The sequence below is a fragment of the Salmo salar genome, chromosome ssa09 (genome assembly GCF_905237065.1).
Source record: "Salmo salar chromosome ssa09, Ssal_v3.1, whole genome shotgun sequence".
Taxonomy (NCBI): domain Eukaryota; kingdom Metazoa; phylum Chordata; class Actinopteri; order Salmoniformes; family Salmonidae; genus Salmo; species Salmo salar.
Window position 1 is genome coordinate 56,790,179 of NC_059450.1, and position 19,331 is coordinate 56,809,509.

Sequence of the window (19,331 nt, forward strand, 5' to 3'; positions counted from 1 at the left end):
CTTCACGGTTGGGATGGTGTTCTTCGGCTTGCAAGCATCCCCCTTTTTCCTCCAAACATAACGATAGTCATTATGGCCAAACAGTTCTATTTTTGTTTCATCAGACCAGAGGACATTTCTCCAAAAAGTACGATCTTTATCCTCATGTGCAGTTGCAAACTGTGGTCTGGCTTTTGTTATGGCGGTTTTGGAGCAGTGGCTTTTTCCTTGCTGAGCGGCATTTCAGATTATGTCGATATTGGACTCGATTTACTGTGGATATACTGTAGATACTTTTGTACCTGTTTCCTCCAGCATCTTCACAAGGTCCTTTGCTGTTGTTCTGGGATTGATTTGCACTTTTCTCACCAAAGAACGCGTCTCCTTCCTGACCGGTATGACGGCTGCGTGGTCCCATGGTGTTTATACTGCCGTACTATTGTTTGTACAGATGAACGTGGTACCTTCAGTTGTTTGGAAAGGATGAACCAGACTTGTGGAGGTCTACAATTTTTGGGGGGAGGTCTTGCCTGATTTCTTTTGATTTTCCCATGAAGTCAAGCAAAGAGGCACTGAGTTTGAAGGTAGGCCTTGAAATACATCCACAGGTACACCTCCAATTGACTCAAATGATGCCAATTAGCCTATCATAAGCTTCTAAAGCCATGACATAATTTTATGGAATTTTCCAACCTCTTTAAAGGCACAGTCAACTTAGACCCACTGAAATTGTGATACAGTGAATTATAAGTGAAATAATCTGTCTGTAAACAATTGTAAACAAAAATGACATGTGTCATGCACAAAGTAGATGTCCTAACCGACTTGCCAAAACTATAGTTTGTTAACAAGAAATTTGTGGAGTGTTTAAAAAATGAGTTTTAATGACTCCAACTTACATACTTCATGCTACAGTAGAAACGACGACACGATACATTTTGATTTCAAACCTGTAGAAAACATTATCACGAAATACTGAAACTTCCATGGAACAATTTGCAAACATTACTTTAAATAAGAACCATGACAAAACCTGTAGGAAACGTTATGCTGAAGTACTGAAATTCCTGCCTGAGAAACATATAGTTCCCAGAACATTATATGCTAGCTGGGTAATCTGCACCATTCCCAGAACGTTGTGGGAAGGTTGTATGCAAAATTACCATAGGACAACCACACTCTCACGCAAGCCATGCCTAATGAATATTGACTAATAAATATGATCAAGAACCATGATGAATCGCTGTATGAAATACAATGTTTTGAAATATCCTCCTATTCCACTCTATCCTCTTCATAGAAGTCTAGCCTAACAGCCTGGTAACTTGTTTTGCAGTACAGTGTTTCTCGTTTCAGTGTTAAAGCAACCCGATAGGCCCCTAGCGAGTATAGGAAAGGTAGCTAGCTGTACAAGGCAGTAACTTGTGTTAACGTATGGCTAATTAGCAGAGTCTAATGGTTCATGCGATTTGTAATTGGCTATTGATTGATAACGATTAAGATTGTTGAACAGAGGCCATATAAAATCCCTATCAGAAACTTAGGTTTCAATTCATGTGGAACACACACTACTGTGTGGTTGCAGAAATACATTGTGTAGTACTTTCTGAAAGGGGGTGAAAAGAAACTAGGCCTCCACTTCTTCCTTCCACACACTATCAATCAAATTGAATTGTGCCCACAGTTGAAATCCATCAATTCATGTCTTGGCTCAGGACTTTTCATTTTGCACAGCCAGAAAAAAAAAACGAATGTGCTGATTAGCCAACAAGTTCTAGGGATTGCAACATTTTAAAGAACAAACTATTTGACATTATAAATATATGAGAGGCAAAGTTAAGCACCCACTCTTCCCACCCTCCCCTCCAAGCCCCCAGCCTACATACGCACAACTACCGCCCTGCATAGAAGGGTCCTAAAATGAGTCACAAATTGCTAACAAATGATTTCCTGCTCTTGGGAATAATAGGGTCCCTGCGCAGCCTTTGATTACAGCTCTTTTTGTGTCCCCTCTTTGTTTACTTTGCTGTCTGGCAGAGACTCCCTATTGATAGTTGTCACACTGGGTTGCTGGGCAGCAGTGAGTGGGTGTGTTCTATGTGTGTGTGGTGTTGTGTTTGTGCCTCTGTGTGCCTCTGTGTTTGTATGAATGTGTGTTTGTGTTTGCAAGCGTGTATGTGCATGAATGTGACTGTGCATGTTTAAACAAGTCTGGGCGCGCATGCATTTGAGCCAGTGTGTGTGTGTTCATGAATGTGTGTGTGCGCGTGTGTGCGTACGTTTGAGCCGATGTGTGTGTGGGGTGATGTGGCGTAGAGGGCACTTCTGTCAGATCTGATGTCGGGTCCCGTGCTATGACATGAAGGGCGCTGTCAGAAGAGATGGCCGCAGGTACAGCTGCCCTCTGTGCTCTCCCTCTTTTCCCTTCGCCAAAGAGTGGCTGCATGAGACACACAGTTCCTGTGACCAATCATATACACACTTTCTGTGACCCAGCACACCCACTTCCTGTGATCCGACTGTGGGCATATTTGCTGGGGAGTAGGCCTCGAAATATACCTTCTCAGCCTTGCCCAAAACCTGTTGATCTCTTCTTCAATTCAAATAAAAATTCTTGATTTATCCCACAAGGGGCATTCATGTCTTGTTGATCTTCTTATCCTTGCCATGACATCAGTCGCAGCCTATGTGAGGCTTGTTTTTCAACGCTTATATTTCTTTATTTAGTTATCCTTCAGAAGAGGAGGTATTTTTATGTTAGGACAGGATGCAAAGAATGCATCCTAGGAATACATGGAAATTGATTGAACTACATGGAGACTTCATTTTGTCTCCCCACTGTCATTCACTCCAACTGATTTTCCTATTTACTATTCCCCTCTCATGTTTCTGCATCCATCTCCTGAAACTCTTTCTAGGAGTGAATGATACAATCTGAAGTTCAATCAGCTCTTTTTTATTTTATTTAACCTTTATTTAACTAGGCCAGTCAGTTAAGGACAAATTGTTATTTACAATGACGGCCTACACCGGCCAAACCCGGACGACGCTGGGCCAATTGTGCGCCGCCATATGGGTCTCCCAATGGGACTTCCAATCACGGCCGGTTGTGATACAGCCTTTTAACCACCGGAGAGAAAAAGGCATTAGCAAAGTCGTGTTCGGACTAATTTGGTTGAACTGAGGAGGAGAAGGTTGAACAGTTAAAATCAGGACAGCATTGAGGCCTGTGCCTCTTTGCATCCTCCTGTATGCACCTGCTTTGATGGATAGGTTGACAAGGCTGGTGCGTGCAGCTGTCTGTGGTTCCCTGACGCTTTTCCCTCCCTGGCCCCTCCAATGTACAGTCCTATGCCACCATGCCCAAATTGCACCATATTCTTTATATAGTGCAGTACTTTTGACCAGGGCCCTGTTCAAAAGAAGTGCACTAAAAGGGAACAGGGTTCCATTTGGGACGCTGCTATAGTACCATCAGGACTAGACAGTGGTAGACCAGACTGAGGCCTGAAACTTTAATGCTAATTGATCCCAAGGAAGGCCAGGGAAGGAGTGTTGACACAGGTGTGTTGCCATAGGGCCTGCCACGGAAAGGCAGGGAGGGCTGGGTAACAGCATGGACCGTTGGGGTACAGGACTGTGGCATGGCACAGAGTGCCTGCTGGGAGGAAGAGGGAGAGATGGAGAATGACCTATTTTCATTTTTTAAGCTAGCACAACCATGGTGTGTATGGGGGAGGTGGGGGTTGGTCGTGGTGTGTGTGTGGGGGGGGGGGGTGCACATGTGTGTCTGTTTTGTATGCTGATTTCTGAACACCACACGCACAGTCTTAGATCTGCTGGAAAACGGTGCCAAAATATTACTGTAGATTTGCTAACTCACTGACCAAAATCAGTTTTCACAGCTGGTTGTACGTTTGTGTTTTTACCTGGAGGTTCTCACCACTTATAACAGCCAGGTGTAGGGATTACAACTGATCCTGTCTCCTATTTTCATTTATCTCATATTTGATGGCTTTTCCGCATGTAAACCTCATCAAAAACGAACTAACAATAGCTCGCCATGACAGACGCCCGAGCATCTGGCAAGCCAGCCACTCAGAATTTTCAAACCGCTTACTGCACACCCTGTCGCTGCGATTGGACGAGAGATAAAGAAAAACAGGGAAGTAAAAGAGTAAACAAACACAACTCGGAGGGTGGGGCTTTTACAGCATTTTATCGTGATGCAGATGTACAGAGAGAAAGAGAGTCACGGAGAGAGGGAGAAAGAAAGATACAGCGAGAAAAACAGAGAGAAGAGAGAAAAGCGAGAGAGGCAGGTGACAGCCTCCTCCTGTGTTGCGGTTTGCACTCGTAAATTCTTCAAACAACATTGTGGGATCCTAACCAATGTTGTGCCACCAGATTGGCGTCTTGAACAGGAGCCACCTCCTCCAACCACGTCCCTGTTTCCCTTGTTTACCAGTTGCCTCTCTCCTTTGCTCCCCCGCTCCTCCGAAGAGGCTTTGTCCCAAGCAAGGCCGCATAAAAGAGTGATGAGGAGCCTTGTCGAGAGGACCTGTGTACACCACTTTATTCAGGAACGATCACTTATTTAAAGGTGTCGGAATCTTGTTGTTTGCTTGTTTTATTGAAAACCTTGCGGGTAAAGTGGCACCGGAGCTGGCATGTGAACATCTCTCGGGGGGCTTCGCCGCAGAACATCTTCTTCCTTTTTTCGATAAATAAGTGAAGGGAGTGCGGCTACATTTTTTATCCCTGCGAAGATCCATTGTTGCCCAGGACGTGTTGGTAAGATGCGTGTGGGTGGTGGAAAACAACCTAACACGTCCCAGGTCTGTGGTGGACCCCTCGCTGTGCTGCACAGAGTGAGTGGCAGCTGTGGTTAAGGAAGATGCATGCATAGCCTACCCCTTTTACCTCCCACAGTGAAAGGCAACAGAGCAAGCTGTTTGCACTGGGACATCTACGGCCTTACTTAGACATCCAGTCGTACTGAATGAGTTTCACTGTCAGTTGATTGCAGTGATTTAGTTATATGCTCTTGTATTTTTTTATATATATTTTTATTTTACCTTTATATAACTAGGCAAGTCAGTTAAGAACAAACTCTTATTTTCAATGACGGCCTAGGAACAGTGGGTTAGCTGCCTTGTTCAGGGGCAGAACGACAGATTAGTACCTTGTCAGCTCGGGGATTCGAACTTGCAACCTTTCGGTTACGCACCCCTGCTGCGTATCTCCTTCTCTGTTCATTCAGTCAGGGATTCAAATGAATGTTTGAACATGAACTGTTCTAGAACAATTTCCTGCATGGTATTGAGGAGGGAACTGCACATCCCACCTTGTCCTTTTAGAATGACAATGATGCAATAACAGAGCACCTGCCTTGCCTCACTTCCCTTAGCTGAGATGGCATCAGATATGTCGAAGTGTAGACTTCACATTCTCGGTGCAAAACATGCTGGGAATGTGAAGTGCAGCGAGGTGCGGCCCATCACGGGTGATTTTTGTACATCCGGGAGAGCCGACCGATGAATGATTCAGAGTGGAGAGAAGAGACTAGAACTCACTCTGTCTTTAATGCCAAGCCACAGGAAACACGGCATCTTCTGCATCATCTTCACCAAATGGGCCTGATGTTGTTGAGGAAAGAGGCCCTTTTAAACCCTCACTGCACTCCCATGATCTCTCTCCGCTCTTTTTGTGCGCTGGAACACATCAAAAGACCAATTGGTAAATAAATAATCAACATCAGCATGTTTTATTTATCTCCATAGGGCGAGGAGAGGATTGGAGAGGAGTCCTGGTGAGTTCTGAAAGCAGCCGGGTTTGAAAAGGCCACAGGGCATATTTGGTGTGGAGGAGAACTTTCCCAGGGTAGACCCATTGCAAACTAATAGTTTGAGGGTTTGTGAGGAGAAACAAGGGACCTGAGTATTAGCGACGACCTGTTTCGGTGTGCAGAGTACCTGCGGAGTATCTAGGGCACACACATTTGTTTCCATATATCTAGACCTATAATAGTGGACAATGGTCATACTAGCCCTTCTTCGCCCGTTTTCCTCCGTGGATATTTTAGCATGTGGTTCTTTTATCGAAGTATATTTTGGAATTTCACTATGGCAACAGCAGATCGTTCTTTTCATTTCACCTCTCCTGAGGTGAATACAGTCTCAAGTGGAATCTCAGCAGCCTATTGTGTTATTTCTGGTTTGTGAATAGATTAGAGTGTGTGTGTCTTTGTCTCATCACTTGTGTGTGTGTGCCCTGTGTCCCTGCCTGTGTGTGTTTTCGTGCCTGCCTCTTCTGTGTATCTGAGCATATGCACCTGTGAGTGTGTGCGCATCATTGGGAGTGCACTCTGAAAGGGTCATTGCGGGAGCCAAAGCCACTGTAAGCTGTCAGACAGTGAGAGATGCAGCACCTCTAAAGGCCATGATTTTGGGGCCCCGCTGTCTATTAACAACCCTGCAACACTTCTCAGGGCTGTCTCGCGTTGCCCCCTCGGGCCCCCTCAGGTCCCTGAAGGAACAGCAGAGAGAGGCTGCTTCTCCGAGTAGGAGACGGCCCCTTTCAAACCCTCCAAACCCTAATTTTGACATCATCAACAGCATCTGACAGTAATGAGGCACTGAGTTGTCAGAGCGGCCATCAGCTTAGCTCAGTACTGTATGAGTATGTATGGTTTTATTCAGGGATGTTTGGTAAAGAAAAAGATGGATGAATGTGATGGCAATGACTTGACATGCAGTAATGTGAACGCTAAGGTGCCTATTCTCTAAATAAAAAAGGTGCGCAAACAGCATTTCCGTGTGTTTACACTCCTACACAAATCCCTGGTTTTATTATTTTACTCCACTCCCTCTCTCATCCTACCACCAACCCCCCAGCCCATAGCTCCTTTCCTAAGGTCAAGGGTTAACACATCGTAATGGCTTTGTCACCTCCCCCGGTGATGTACACTGGCTTAAGTGTTGGTTCCTCACACCCCCACTGTCACGTTGTGGATGTGTATGCATATGTGTCAGTCCTCCCTCACCGGGGGGTTTCTAGGGATGGATTTATACATAGAACCCCTCCCCCGAGTCATTCAGAGCGGGGACAACAGGCACTCTTGCGGCGCACCTCAGAACAGATACTGTAGAGATGTGTCCGTCACGTCATCTTGACGCCTCCTCAATAACATTCACATCAAGACATTCTCCCTTGAAATGATTCTTGATGCGAACTACATCAAATCTCGGTTTGGGCAAACAAATACAATGAAACCATCTATCCTCCCTCGCATCAACATGGTCCATCTGTGTTTATCACGCTATCTGGCGTTCCCATCATCACAGAGGCTTTTGTGTCCACAACCTGGCATTTTCGTCCTGTATTTGTTTGGTGGTCCATCAGTCTATTTACTTTATCACGCTGCCAAATCATCCATTTACGCTCCCATCTGTCTGTCAAACTATATCTCAGCATCCATTTGTCTAACTCTCTCAATCAAAGCAGTGCTGTGTCAGGGAGGAGTGGCTCTCTTTCCTCCTGTATTTCGTCTCTGCAGGCCTCATCATTAGACCCTTGTTTAAGTGGTTCCGGTTGCAGCAATTAGGCTCCTCCGGACTCCCTGTCCTCTCTGCCGGCTTATATACATACGGGTCACACATATAATTACAGGCAATTCACAGCTCTTTCTGTGTTGACATTTGGTTGAATTGGATGGTGAGTGGTTCTAGGTAATGTGTTGTAGGCGTCATAAGTGCTACGTGACACTGAGACAGTGATGTGTTTTTGCAAAGGTGAACGATGCTGACAGTCATGTATGTGCTTTGATTGATGTTGGCCTTTGGTATCATTGAATGATATGATATGGTTCAAGGTGTGTGTTTTTGGCCGCAGCCACTTTACTACACTGGTACAGAGGACAAGCGGTGGTGGTTGCGGAGACAAGTCAAGCTGTGCTGAACCAGGCCAGTGCACTTACTCCGTTTGGTCCAGCTCACCCCAGCTCTGGCCCACCCTGGCCTCCCGCCGAGCCCCCTATCAGTTTTGGAGGATCAGCGATTGCCCCCCTCGGGCGGCCCTGTGCCTGGACCTGATGGATTACCCGCTATCCTGGCTCAGGACTAGGAAAAGCCCGGGCCCTAGATGCACTAGATGCCACAGACCCCATCTGTGTCCATTGCTGACTCCAGCTCCAGCCTGCCCCCGGGGCTACAGGCTTAGGCCAGTAATGAACCCCCCACTCAGAGGCTTACTGTCCATGCTATTTTCCCCACAGCCTTATATACCCCAATGCTAGCCTTTTGCCAATATGGACAGCTAGCCTAGCAATGAATCTCAAACAGGCATTGAGCAGGCACCCTAACGATTTGAGGAGTGTATGCACAGTTGAAATTGATTTTTCTTTCTGAAGCTTCCTGCTTCCTGAAATCTACTGCTGAGCAGATGATCATGAATGGGAGTTTTGCCTCTGGCGCTTGATCGATTGCAAGAAGGTTTTCATCTTTTGCCTGTTTGGTGCGTTTTTGCCTCGACTGCCAGGAGAATGCTAGGAAGTATTGTTCCGTAGCAAAAGAAACCTCCAGTCCAGATATCAGAAGGGAAGAGGGCCCAATGAGAAATCACAAGTACTGGCGGCCTGTCAAGCTTGTTGTTTTCAATCAAAGATAGAGGCCTAAAAGACTGAGCACACGCTAGGCTGCAGAGGAAGAAGTTTAGACTTTTTATTTTTGATCGTGAGATTGATACGTACACACACACACAGTTTTTCTCTCTCTTCCCGTCACACTGTTTGTCCCTGGTACAAACCTGTCAAAGCCGTCCCGCCGAGGAGGTAACCTAGTACACTATCTCCCCTCTAAAAATACATTTTTGTTTATGGACACGTGTAGTGATTTCCAGGTCTCCTGCGCCGTATTGTGTTCCGAGCTGTCAAGATACATCACTCTCAGCCCCTACTCCCCTTTCAGCGACAGCGAGCAGGGGAGAGAGAGAAAGAAAGAGAGGGGACAGTGGACAATGGAGAAGTGTGGGGGGAGGAGGGACTGGTGTGGAGGGGCACAGCAGTGGGCAAAGGAAGACGCAAGGCCTGTAGCAAAATCAGTTAAGATGCTGCCTCCTTTCAAATAAGGGGCTAAAGGGCCCGGTTGGCCAGTACTTTAATGCAGTCCTTAAGGTAGATTTGTGAGAGAGGCATTTGGGTTGGGAGAGAGAATAGGTTGTATTGAGTATCTGGGTCAATCACCAGTGTGTGTGTAAGTGGTGAGCAGCGTGCTACATCACAGACTACCCCATGCGTGATTGAAATCCACGATATGGACATGAGAGAGATTCGCATCAGTTGTGTTTGGACTGACGCCGCTTTTATATCCCATTACCGTTTCATTATCCTTTGTCTCAACAAACTGTCAGATTAGGCTCACTTTAGATTCACTTTTCCCTCCAAAGGATTTTAGCTGGGTATACATACACGCCATACACACCATACCTTAAGCTTATCTGCATTCTTCTGGAATTTCAAGCAGGAGATTGGAGTGCTTTGTTTGGGGTTGCTTTTTGGTAGTTCCTGGGGATTTGGGCATTTGACAACTATCCCTTGATTTCTTGTAAACATCTGTAAATCCGGCCATGCTTGCATGGGATCCTGAGATAGAGGGAGAGCGAGAGAGTGAAAGAGGGGGACAGGAAAGAGGGGGAGAGGAGTGAAGGGGGGAGAAAGTGAGTGAGAAAGATAAAAAGAGAGAGAGAGAACGGGCAAGAGAGAGACAGAGAACGGCCGAGAGAGAGAACGGGCGAGAGAAAGAGGGAGGAGAATTTCAGCATCTTGCCTCAGCATATCCAGGCCCGCCTTCTGTGTTTCCTTTGTCACACCACTCTGATCCTTTTTTCCATCTGATGCGGGCCCCGTGAAGAACACACACATCGCACACACACCCACCCCTAAAATTTCCTGACACCCCGTACACTCATTTAGCTGACATTACTAAAGACCAAAGGCCTTCACAAGATACCAGATACGAGACATCGCCGAGACATGCTTTGCAGTTGTATAGCTATAAAAGTTTGAGTAAAGAAACCAAGCTTTCAGTGAGCTCTTGCATTTTTTTTTGTTAAATTCTGTTAGGAAATATATAGCAATGTTTAGAGGGGGTCTACGTAAGTCAATGCAACTCTGCCACAATCTGACAATGTTATAATATTCTTTACACTGTCAAAATTGTGTTATTGTGTTATTGATTATGCGTCCCTTCACGTCAATCAATCTTTTGTATTTTCTCAGACACTGTCACACAGCCAGTGCAGTGGACTAAAAACACATATAACAGATGCCTATAACAGAAGCTGATCAGACAAATGTGAAGTAAAGCAGGCAGTTGCTCCTAGTAATCCCCTAAATGAATTCTGTGTTGTTGACTATACATTTCAACTGATAAATTACCCGTAGACTGATCTGAGATCAGATTTCAAAGGGTCAGTCTGCCCATGTTCTTCGACCTTAATCCCTCCCCACTTGTCTTGCTCTCTCTCCCTCTCCTCTCTCTCTCTCTTTCTCTCTGCTATTTATTTTTCTCTCCACCCTCTCTCTCTCCCCATCTCACCCCCATACCCTCCTCCAGAACTTAAGTTACCCTTCAGTTGGACTCCAGTTTTCCCCATTCAAAGCAATTACTCTCATCTTTGAACAAGCCTCTGTTATGGTGCGGACTGTAGTTTTGCTTCTGCAACCCTATAAATTAAAGCCGAAAATAATTATGTTCTTCCCCTTGCATCCCATTTATATATCTTGCTTCTGGTGTTTCTTGGCGCTCCATTACTCTGCAGCCACTAGCCCTGGCTGAGGACAGGGAAAGATAGAAGTTGCAGCGGATAGCACAGCTCTCAGAGAGCTGGGAGTGATGGCGGTTTGTTTACATGTGACGCGGAAAAATATTGAATCACCCCATATTGCATTTTGTCTCATTGAAATATAAAGTGTTGTGTGAGTGTGTTTGGCCGTGTGTGTGTGTGTGTGTGTGTGTGTGTGTGTGTGTGTGTGTGTGTAATTATCCTAGGAGAAGGATGATGATGGTGATTATGCTTACCTTTACCACTGTTATCTTAACCCTAATGGATACATACAGTGTGTTTATGTAGTCGCCAAAGCAGCAGCTAACCCAGATGTTAATGAACTTTAACATACTGTATTTAATCCCTGCTCAGTTTACCGGAACGGTCTTCCTGTTTATATAGAGAACCCCTGGAAGATCTGACTGGGAATGCTTTGATAGATTACTAGCAGGCTTTCTCTTTGCGTTCGGATAACAGGCCCCGCTGATGATGTAATGCTGTGTAATTAGTAAAGGATGAAAGTAACACAAAACCCATTATGGGTTTTCATCTCTTTTGGAGGGACCAGAGACGCAGGAGCTCCCCATCGCTCCATCACAACATGAAATGGCATTTTACTGGACGCTTTCCAGTAAATCAGACAAGAGCTGTGTGTGTGTGTGTGTGTGTGTGTGTGTGTGTGTGTGTGTGTGTGTGTGTGTGTGTGTGTGTGTGTGTGTGTGTGTGTGTGTGTGTGTGTGTGTGTGTGTGTGTGTGTGTGTGTTCGCGCAAGTGCGAAGGAGGCCTCATGGTTGGTTGTCATTTTGGCATCCTCCCTTCATATTACTTTAGGCCTATACAGACTGCGTCTCCCCGTGGCATGGATCATTGGGATGCATTGTTATACACCCCTTAGAGTATGTTCGTGTGTTGTGTGGTGATTTGCCACTCCTTACTCACCCCCCTTGACGCGCTGCTTTACCACTTGAGAAACAAGAAACAATGCCAGTCGTTTGCATTAAGCTCTGTGACAGCCAGGCATGTCCCCACTGTAACCAGGAATGCTCTTATTATTTTGTCAATTCCCCCTTTCTCCCTCTCTTGTGCTTCTGTGACTTCGCTAACACTAAAAGATGTCGCCTCGGGGAAAAGCAGGTAAAAAGGAGCCATCAAAACCGATGGCAGCAGACAGATTTGTGATCAGTGCTAGAAATACCCTTGAAGTTGTTTGGTGTGTGGTTTTCCTTGTATAGTGTGTGTTGTGTGTGTTTCTATGGGTGTTTAAGTGTTTTCATCCCTGTAGAGGATAACTGTAACGTTTAGTCTACCAATAGAAATGGGCCGCTGTTTGTGCAGTTGTTGTCGCTAGATTGATGTGGGGAGGAAAGATGGGCTTTTTATACCTGACGATGCGAACTGGAAAGGCTATTAGAAGCAAATGTTTCCACTCTGAAGTATCCTCCAATAGAATATGCATTTGATTTTACCGGCCACCTTCCCTCTTCCCTCCTCTCACCAAGTCTATGTAAAAGCTTACCCATACCTTCAACTGTAGGCTTGATGCAATTACCCATGTCATTTTAAAACTGTTGTCCGGTCACCTGAATGGAAAGGCAATCTTCGCTGGGGAACTTGTAGAGATGGGAACGGTGTGAACCATTTCCAATTTCAACCTTCTACACACAATGGCTGGTTCTTCGCTGTGCCGAACAAGTTCAAGAAGTTGATTGAGTGTCTTCATGCCGACCTTAGCGCATAATGTGTGCAACTGCAAGTCTTCAAAGTGATTCCAAACAGACAGCGATAATTATTTCCTGGAAGTGTTGAAGTGTTTGTGTTTTCTCGCTCCATCCCTACTCTTCATTTCTTGGCCATACCCAGTCGCTCTCCTTTCTCTCTTTCATCTCTCCTCCTTCTTTTCTCTCTCCCACGTCTGGTAATAGATACAGCCAGTTCTAAGCCTGGTATTAAAGGGAGGAGGACTGTATTCTCCAAGTGCCTCCGTTATATGCCGTTCTAATGGGCTCAAGGTCAGAGGCGAGTGCTCGTCCCGAAATGAGGTCACCTTGATTGGAATTGCAAAAGGCGAGGAATCGGACATGGACGTTTTCTGGCACTGGATTTTTTTAAAGTCAGTTCCTTGGTCTCTTGTTTTAAAGTTTATTGTTTACCATTGGTGGTGGTTTGCATGGAACATTTGGCACCCGCAAAGTTGTTCGAGCTTGCCTCTTAGGCACGAGAAACACTTGGAAGCGTTTTTGAAGATGAAAGGGAGGGTGATCGTGGAAAGTCTCCCAGATGTGCTCTGCAATATAGAGCATGTGAAGTTCAGAAGGTCGCAGGCTGTAACTTTCACCAACTCAAGTCAGCGGGAAGCATATAGCACATCTGTCTCTCTCCATGCATATATATATATCTCTCTGGCTTTCTCTGCCTCTTTCTTTATTTCACTCAGGCTCTCTCTCTTTATCTCTAGGTTCCTCACTCTTTTTTATTTATATCTGCCTTGCTTTCTTCTTTCTGTCTGTCCTTCTCCCCCTCTCCTTTTCAATATCCCTCCCTATCTGTTACACCCCCCCCCCCTTCTCTCCTCCATCCTACTCCCCCCTCTCCTTCTGTGCGCCATCTGCATGCTCTCTCTCAATCTGAGGCGTCTGTGTTGGAAGTCTTGGTAGTGGAGATGTGTGCACCCCACTGCCGTCAGTCACTCTGTCGCATTAAACAACGCCCAGCCCGGGACACCTGGCACCCTACAGCTGGCACTGAGTAATGTGCTCCACCATGGCAGTGCCAGGGGAGGCCTGCATGGGCTTAGCTAGCTACCTTGTTTTCGTTGATATCTTGCTTCCTGGCCGCCCAGTGCTGCCCAACCCTCCTGCCACCTGGCATGGCGGGGCCGTGCCATGGATAGCCATGGGCAGCCATGGTTGGCCTGTTGGAGATTCTCTAATTCTCTTATGGACTGGAGAGCGTGGGCCGACGCAGCCAACCCAAAGGGTTCTAAGTGAGCTGGTGGGCTCGCAGGAGCAGCCAGAGTGAAACCTGTTGCGTAAATATTGGAAGTACTAATAGAAATTTGGAACACCTTGCCTCACCTTACACCAAATCCTGTTTGAAACTAACCAAAGACAACTCTGTCTCTCTCTCTCTATCTTTCTTTCTGTAGTGTGCTGTGTTTGTGTACTTGCCTGGCACCCTTGATCTTTAGGGTTGTGTGGTATGTGTCTCTGCATTAAGTTTGGCCTGCATTAAAGGGACATTTCTAAATTGTGCAACTTCATATTGCTCATCTCCAGCACCACCCCAACATCAACTTATGTGAAAACGGTGCATTTCAATGTTTTGTAACAAAAACGATAGAGAAAGATAAGTGTTTCCAATGACATCATCAACTGATTAGTAGACCAGAAAATAGTTGATTTTCATGACATTTAAGTGCATTTATTCCATATGTATAATCAGACAACTGTGCATTGGTAATAATGTTTCAGATGAAATGGCAACAACAATGAGAAGTGCAATGCATTTAGCCTATGCCTGTTAACTGTGCACGCACTTGTAAAAACAAACTGGCTATCATCACAATCTTAGTGATTATATTTCTATTGCAAACAAAAATAACTTGTAGGCTGACGATATACATGCGTCCTGCTGTGCATTGGTTATAATGTTACGGATTAAATGTCTATCACAACATCAGAAAGGAATTATATCCACAGTGTAGCCACAACGAGAAGTGAATTTACCCTATGCCTGTCCACTGTGTACACATGGTGTAAAACGAGCTGGCTATCATTTTTCTTAGGGTTTATATTTCTATTGCAAAAATACTTGTAGGCCGACTGGCTGACAATATGCATGCGCCTTCTTGTTCCATCCAGATCCAGATCAGTGCGATTGAATCATGTTCCCACCACCGGACAGGCGCACTCTGTCAATAAATAAAAGGCCTTTCAGTTACACACCAAGTGTTGTTTTATAGAAGGAGGATGCGTCTATTGTTGTGGTTCAGTGCAAATGAGTCTATAATCTTCTGGTCATCCAGGGCCTTGGTTCTTTCTGCCTGTATGGACAGGCAGGCAAGGTTGCTGAGTCGAGGGTTTGCCCAGCATTTCATTCTGTATATCATGATGCATGTACCTAGAATTTCTAGGATTATCTGAGATTTTCTGTGCAACTGTTTCGTCGAATTTGCCTATGACCTGTAAAAGTTCAAGGAAGTTTCCCTGGTTGACAACCATGTCGTTTTTTTTGTCTCCTCTCTGTGAAAGTCCCTGGTATGCAGTGTAACGCAATGACTCCACGACAGATCTCATTACTCTCTGTTCTCTCTGACTCTTTTTGAATGTCCATCACTTAGAGCATTGCATATTGTTGAGCCAGACTCTTTCTGAATAATCCACTCATTCCACACTGGCATTGTGTGTCTTCAACGAACTTGTTGCCTTCTTCCAGTTCTGGTAGCCATTGTGGGAAAATGCCCCCTTCTCTCCACCATGGTTTCCTGGACGTTGAAAGTGGCGGCATGCATTGCAGAAAGCACGGTCTATGAAATAGAATATTCCAGCCATTTGTAATCCTCATACCATCTACAATTGAAGTAGCGATCCTGCTGTCCAACTTTTGTGGCTGGATAACGCCGAAGAAGAGGGCGCCTTGGTTCTTCAACAGGTGACTGGCTTAAATCAGAGGGAGCGGTGGCTGTGCTAACAGTGCAGCTAACGGTGGCTGTGCTAACAGTGCAGCTAACGGTGGCTGTGCTAACAGTGCAGCTAACGGTGGCTGTGCTAACAGTGCAGCTAACGGTGGCTGTGCTAACAGTGCAGCTAACGGTGGCTGTGGAGCAGCTAGCAGCGACGAACTTCTCTGGTGCTCCCTCACGTCGTGGCACACGGGTTTCTCTCTCCGACTCATCTTTCTTATCTCCCTCTTCTTGTTTGGCCCCCTCAGAGACAGGGTCTGGATTTGTATTTTCTACCCGTACTCTTCTCTTGATCAGAAAACGGTCCATCGCAACGGGGCGAGATGGGCGACTAGCTAGCTAGAAGCTAGCTCACGTAACGTAGCCTAACGTGCGCGAGCACACACACCAGACACACGCGCACACACACACGTCATAAGGTACACGCGTGGCACGAGCACGCAGCCAGGGATCGGATTGGGAACAGAATGGCTGGTTATTAACTTAAAAAAAATATATATACTAAAATGCTTGAGGGGGCTTAACTGGGGCTATGCAGATTTGTGATGTGGCTATAGCCCCCCCTAGCCCCGGTGTAGTGCCGTGCCTGTAGTAGACAATGCCTACTCATAATTGGTTCAAATCACACGATGCACGCCGATGTCATAGGAAACACTTATCTCCCTCTTATTTTTTCCCCCACAAAACACAGAAACGCGCAGTTATGTTGATGTTGGGGTGGTGTTGGAGATGATGAATATAAAGTTGATAAGGGAATATACAGTTGATATGCTCCCTGGGATGTGAGAATAGGTGGAAGGGCTCTCGAGTGGGAGGCCAGATCCCGAGCTCAATGGAGTTACTATGACACCAGACGCAAGCACCACCACTCCAGGCCCCTCTTGTCTCTTCCTCTCAACCCTGTAGCTCTCTTCTTAATCAGCTTGGGTTCTGTTGTTGATGTTTTCCCTCCCTCCTTCTCTCCTTCCCCTCACAACCCCTTTTGTTTATTTGAGGTACCGTCTGTGTGTTACTATGACTGTTACTATAACAACACTTTCCTGTTCTCTCTCTCTCTTTCTTATTTTTTTCTCTCCCTCTCTCTCTCTTCAGACAACCGCCGTGCGGTCCTGGAAAGGTCTCGATCACGCCACAACGCAAACCCCCAGGCTCGATGATGGCCCGCGCCTACCAGAAGACGTTAGACAAGTGCCAAAGAGGCCTGCGAGGAGAATCTGAGGACGTATAGTAGGAGAGATGGACCCCAGCCGTGTGGCACCCACACACACTTAAACACTCACAGACACATTAACAAACACACCAACACATGAACACACTATATATACAAAAGTATGCGGACACCCCTTAAAATTAGTGCATTCGGCCATTTCAGCCACACCCGTTGCTGACAGGTGTATATAATCGAGCATACAGTCATGCAGTCTCCATAGACAAAACATTGGCAGTAGAATGGCCCATACTAAAGAGCTCAGTGACTTTCAATGTGGCACCGTCATAGGATGCCACCTTTCCAACAAGTCAGTTCGTCAAATTTCTGCCCTGCTAGAGCTGCCCTGGTCAACTGTAAGTGCTGTTATTGTGAAATGGAAACGTCTAGGAGCAACGACGGCTCAGCCGCGGAGTGGTAGGCCACACAAGCTCACAGAACAGGACCGCCGAGTGCTGAAGTTGCAACACTCACTACCGACTTTCAAACTGCCTCTGGAAGCAACTGGAAGCAACGACAGCACAATAACTGTTCGTCGGGAGCTTCATGAAATGGATTTCCATGGCCGAGCAGCCGCACACAAGCCTAAGATCACCATTGGAATGGTGTAAAGCTGGCCACCATTGGACTCAGGGGGCAGTGGAAACGCATTCCCTGAAGTGCTGAATCACTCTTCACCATCTGGCAGTCCAAAGGACGTATCTGGGTTTGGTGGATGCCAGGAGATCGCTCCCTGATCGCTCAATGCATAGTGCCAGCTGTAAAGTTTGGTGGAGAAGGAATAATGGTCTGGGTCGGTTTTTCATGGTTCGGGCTAGGCCTCTTAGTTCCGGTGAAGGGAATCTTAAAGCTACAGTGACAATGAAATTCTAGACTATTAAGCGCTTCCAACTTTGTGGCAACAGTTTGGGGAAGGCCCTTTCCTGTTTCAGCATGACAGTGCCCCCGTGCACAAATCACGGTCCATACAGGAATGGTTTGTCGAGATCGATGTGGAAGAACTTGACTGGCCGCACAGAGCCCTGACCTCAATCTCATCTAACACCTTTGGGATGAATTGGAACGCCGACTGCGAGCCAGGCCTAATCACCCAACATCAGTGCTGAATAGAAGCAAGTCCCCACAGCAATGTTCCAAATTCTAGTGGAAAGCCTTCCCAGAACAGTGGAGGCTGTTATAGCAGCAAAGGGGGGACCAAACTCCTTATTAATGCCCATGATTTTGGAATGAGATGTTCGACGAGCAAGTGTCCACATACTTTTGGTCATATATATAACTATATAAAAACTGAGTTTAAATGTATTTGGCTAAGGCGTATGTAAACTTCCGACTTCAACTGTATATATTATACACACACACACACACACACACACACACACACACACACACACACACACACACACACACACACACACACACACACACACACACACACACACACACACAAGCACATACTGCCAGGTCCTGATGAAAAAAAAGACCCCTAGAGAGGCTATGCTGAACTGAGGAACTGACAAAACCAGAACAGTACATTTTCACTCACAGAACATTCAGTAGTCATACTGTTGGTCTGACCGCCTTACATATTTATTCACTACTTTCTCATGGCTCTGCCTGTACATGACTGTTTAAAGCTTGGGTTGTTTTGAAAAAGCTTTTATTTGTTGTTTTTTGCTTTTTTGACTGGACACATCATGCATGGTCTCTCAAATTGTCATATAGTTCCACAGAACTTGTCCTCTCATCTCTGGTCATATACTTCCGATTGGATGCGGTATTGCTTGAGAAATGTGAGTAGTGATGTAGCTAGAAAATAGTCAGTGAGGACTGCACTATATTGTATGCTTATCAGCAAGAAGATTTTACTAACCACATCCAACAAAGCTTTCCTTTTCTTTTCTGCTTGTATTCAACACATCCAGCAATTGACTGTGGCCACAGGTGTGAAACCCTTTTTCTGTAAAATATTATTTTCTCTGGCATGAAACCAGATCATATTATGAATGACATATCTCACAACAACGACATAGAACTGCACCCTGTAAATGTGCATCACTGATCCTTGACTGAATCCTCCATATGTTGTGGATTGTATTTATTGTTTAGTGTTTTTTTCTCCCTTAGATATCAAATGCCTTAGGTCTTGAGAGGTTTTGCTCGCTAGCTGTTCACGCAGAAACCTGAAATATAAATGAACATGCAAGCCTCAGCGAAAGGCTGCTTTTACTGAGCGCTCAACCACACAAGCCAGTCGAGCTTCTGAATTGCTAACTAGCGTTAGCATGCTAAACCATTAGCTTGTCTGCTCCAGTCAGGCTTCTGAATGGCTTACTAGCATTAGCATGCTAAGCCATTAGCTTGTCAGAGAGGGAAAGACACATGAATGGGTTCTCCCCATTTCTTAATGTTAGTGCTAAGAGCTTTCCCGTTACTATCAGTTTTCTTCTAACCGTAGCATAACCTGCCCAGACTTCACATTCATTTGACAAGATGTCGTACGTAACAAAATTGCCATATAAAAAAAATCAGCAAATGCATAAATGCTAGTTTGAGAATTCAGTTAGAAAATACATCTCTAAGTATTGTGCTAACAGTAAGGAGCCATTTGAGATGTTTTACCCCTTTTTTTCTTTACATATT

At 45.6% G+C, this 19,331-nt stretch overlaps 1 protein-coding gene across 5 annotated transcripts in view; it reads left to right on the forward strand.

The window, feature by feature from the left end:
• LOC106611507 (protein diaphanous homolog 2) overlaps positions 1 to 17,071 on the forward strand; it is a 687,763-nt gene extending 670,692 nt beyond the window's left edge. For 2 of the 5 annotated variants that reach the window (XM_014211778.2, XM_014211779.2), the window contains exon 30: positions 16,577 to 17,066. In XM_014211778.2, coding sequence (XP_014067253.1) covers positions 16,577 to 16,641 — 65 coding nt within the window. In that variant the 3' untranslated portion in view covers positions 16,642 to 17,066. Of the gene's footprint in view, positions 1 to 16,576 lie in introns of all 5 variants that reach the window. The other 3 variants (XM_014211777.2, XM_014211776.2, XM_014211774.2) reach the window with 3 other exon arrangements.
• Positions 17,072 to 19,331: the final 2,260 nt, after the last annotated feature.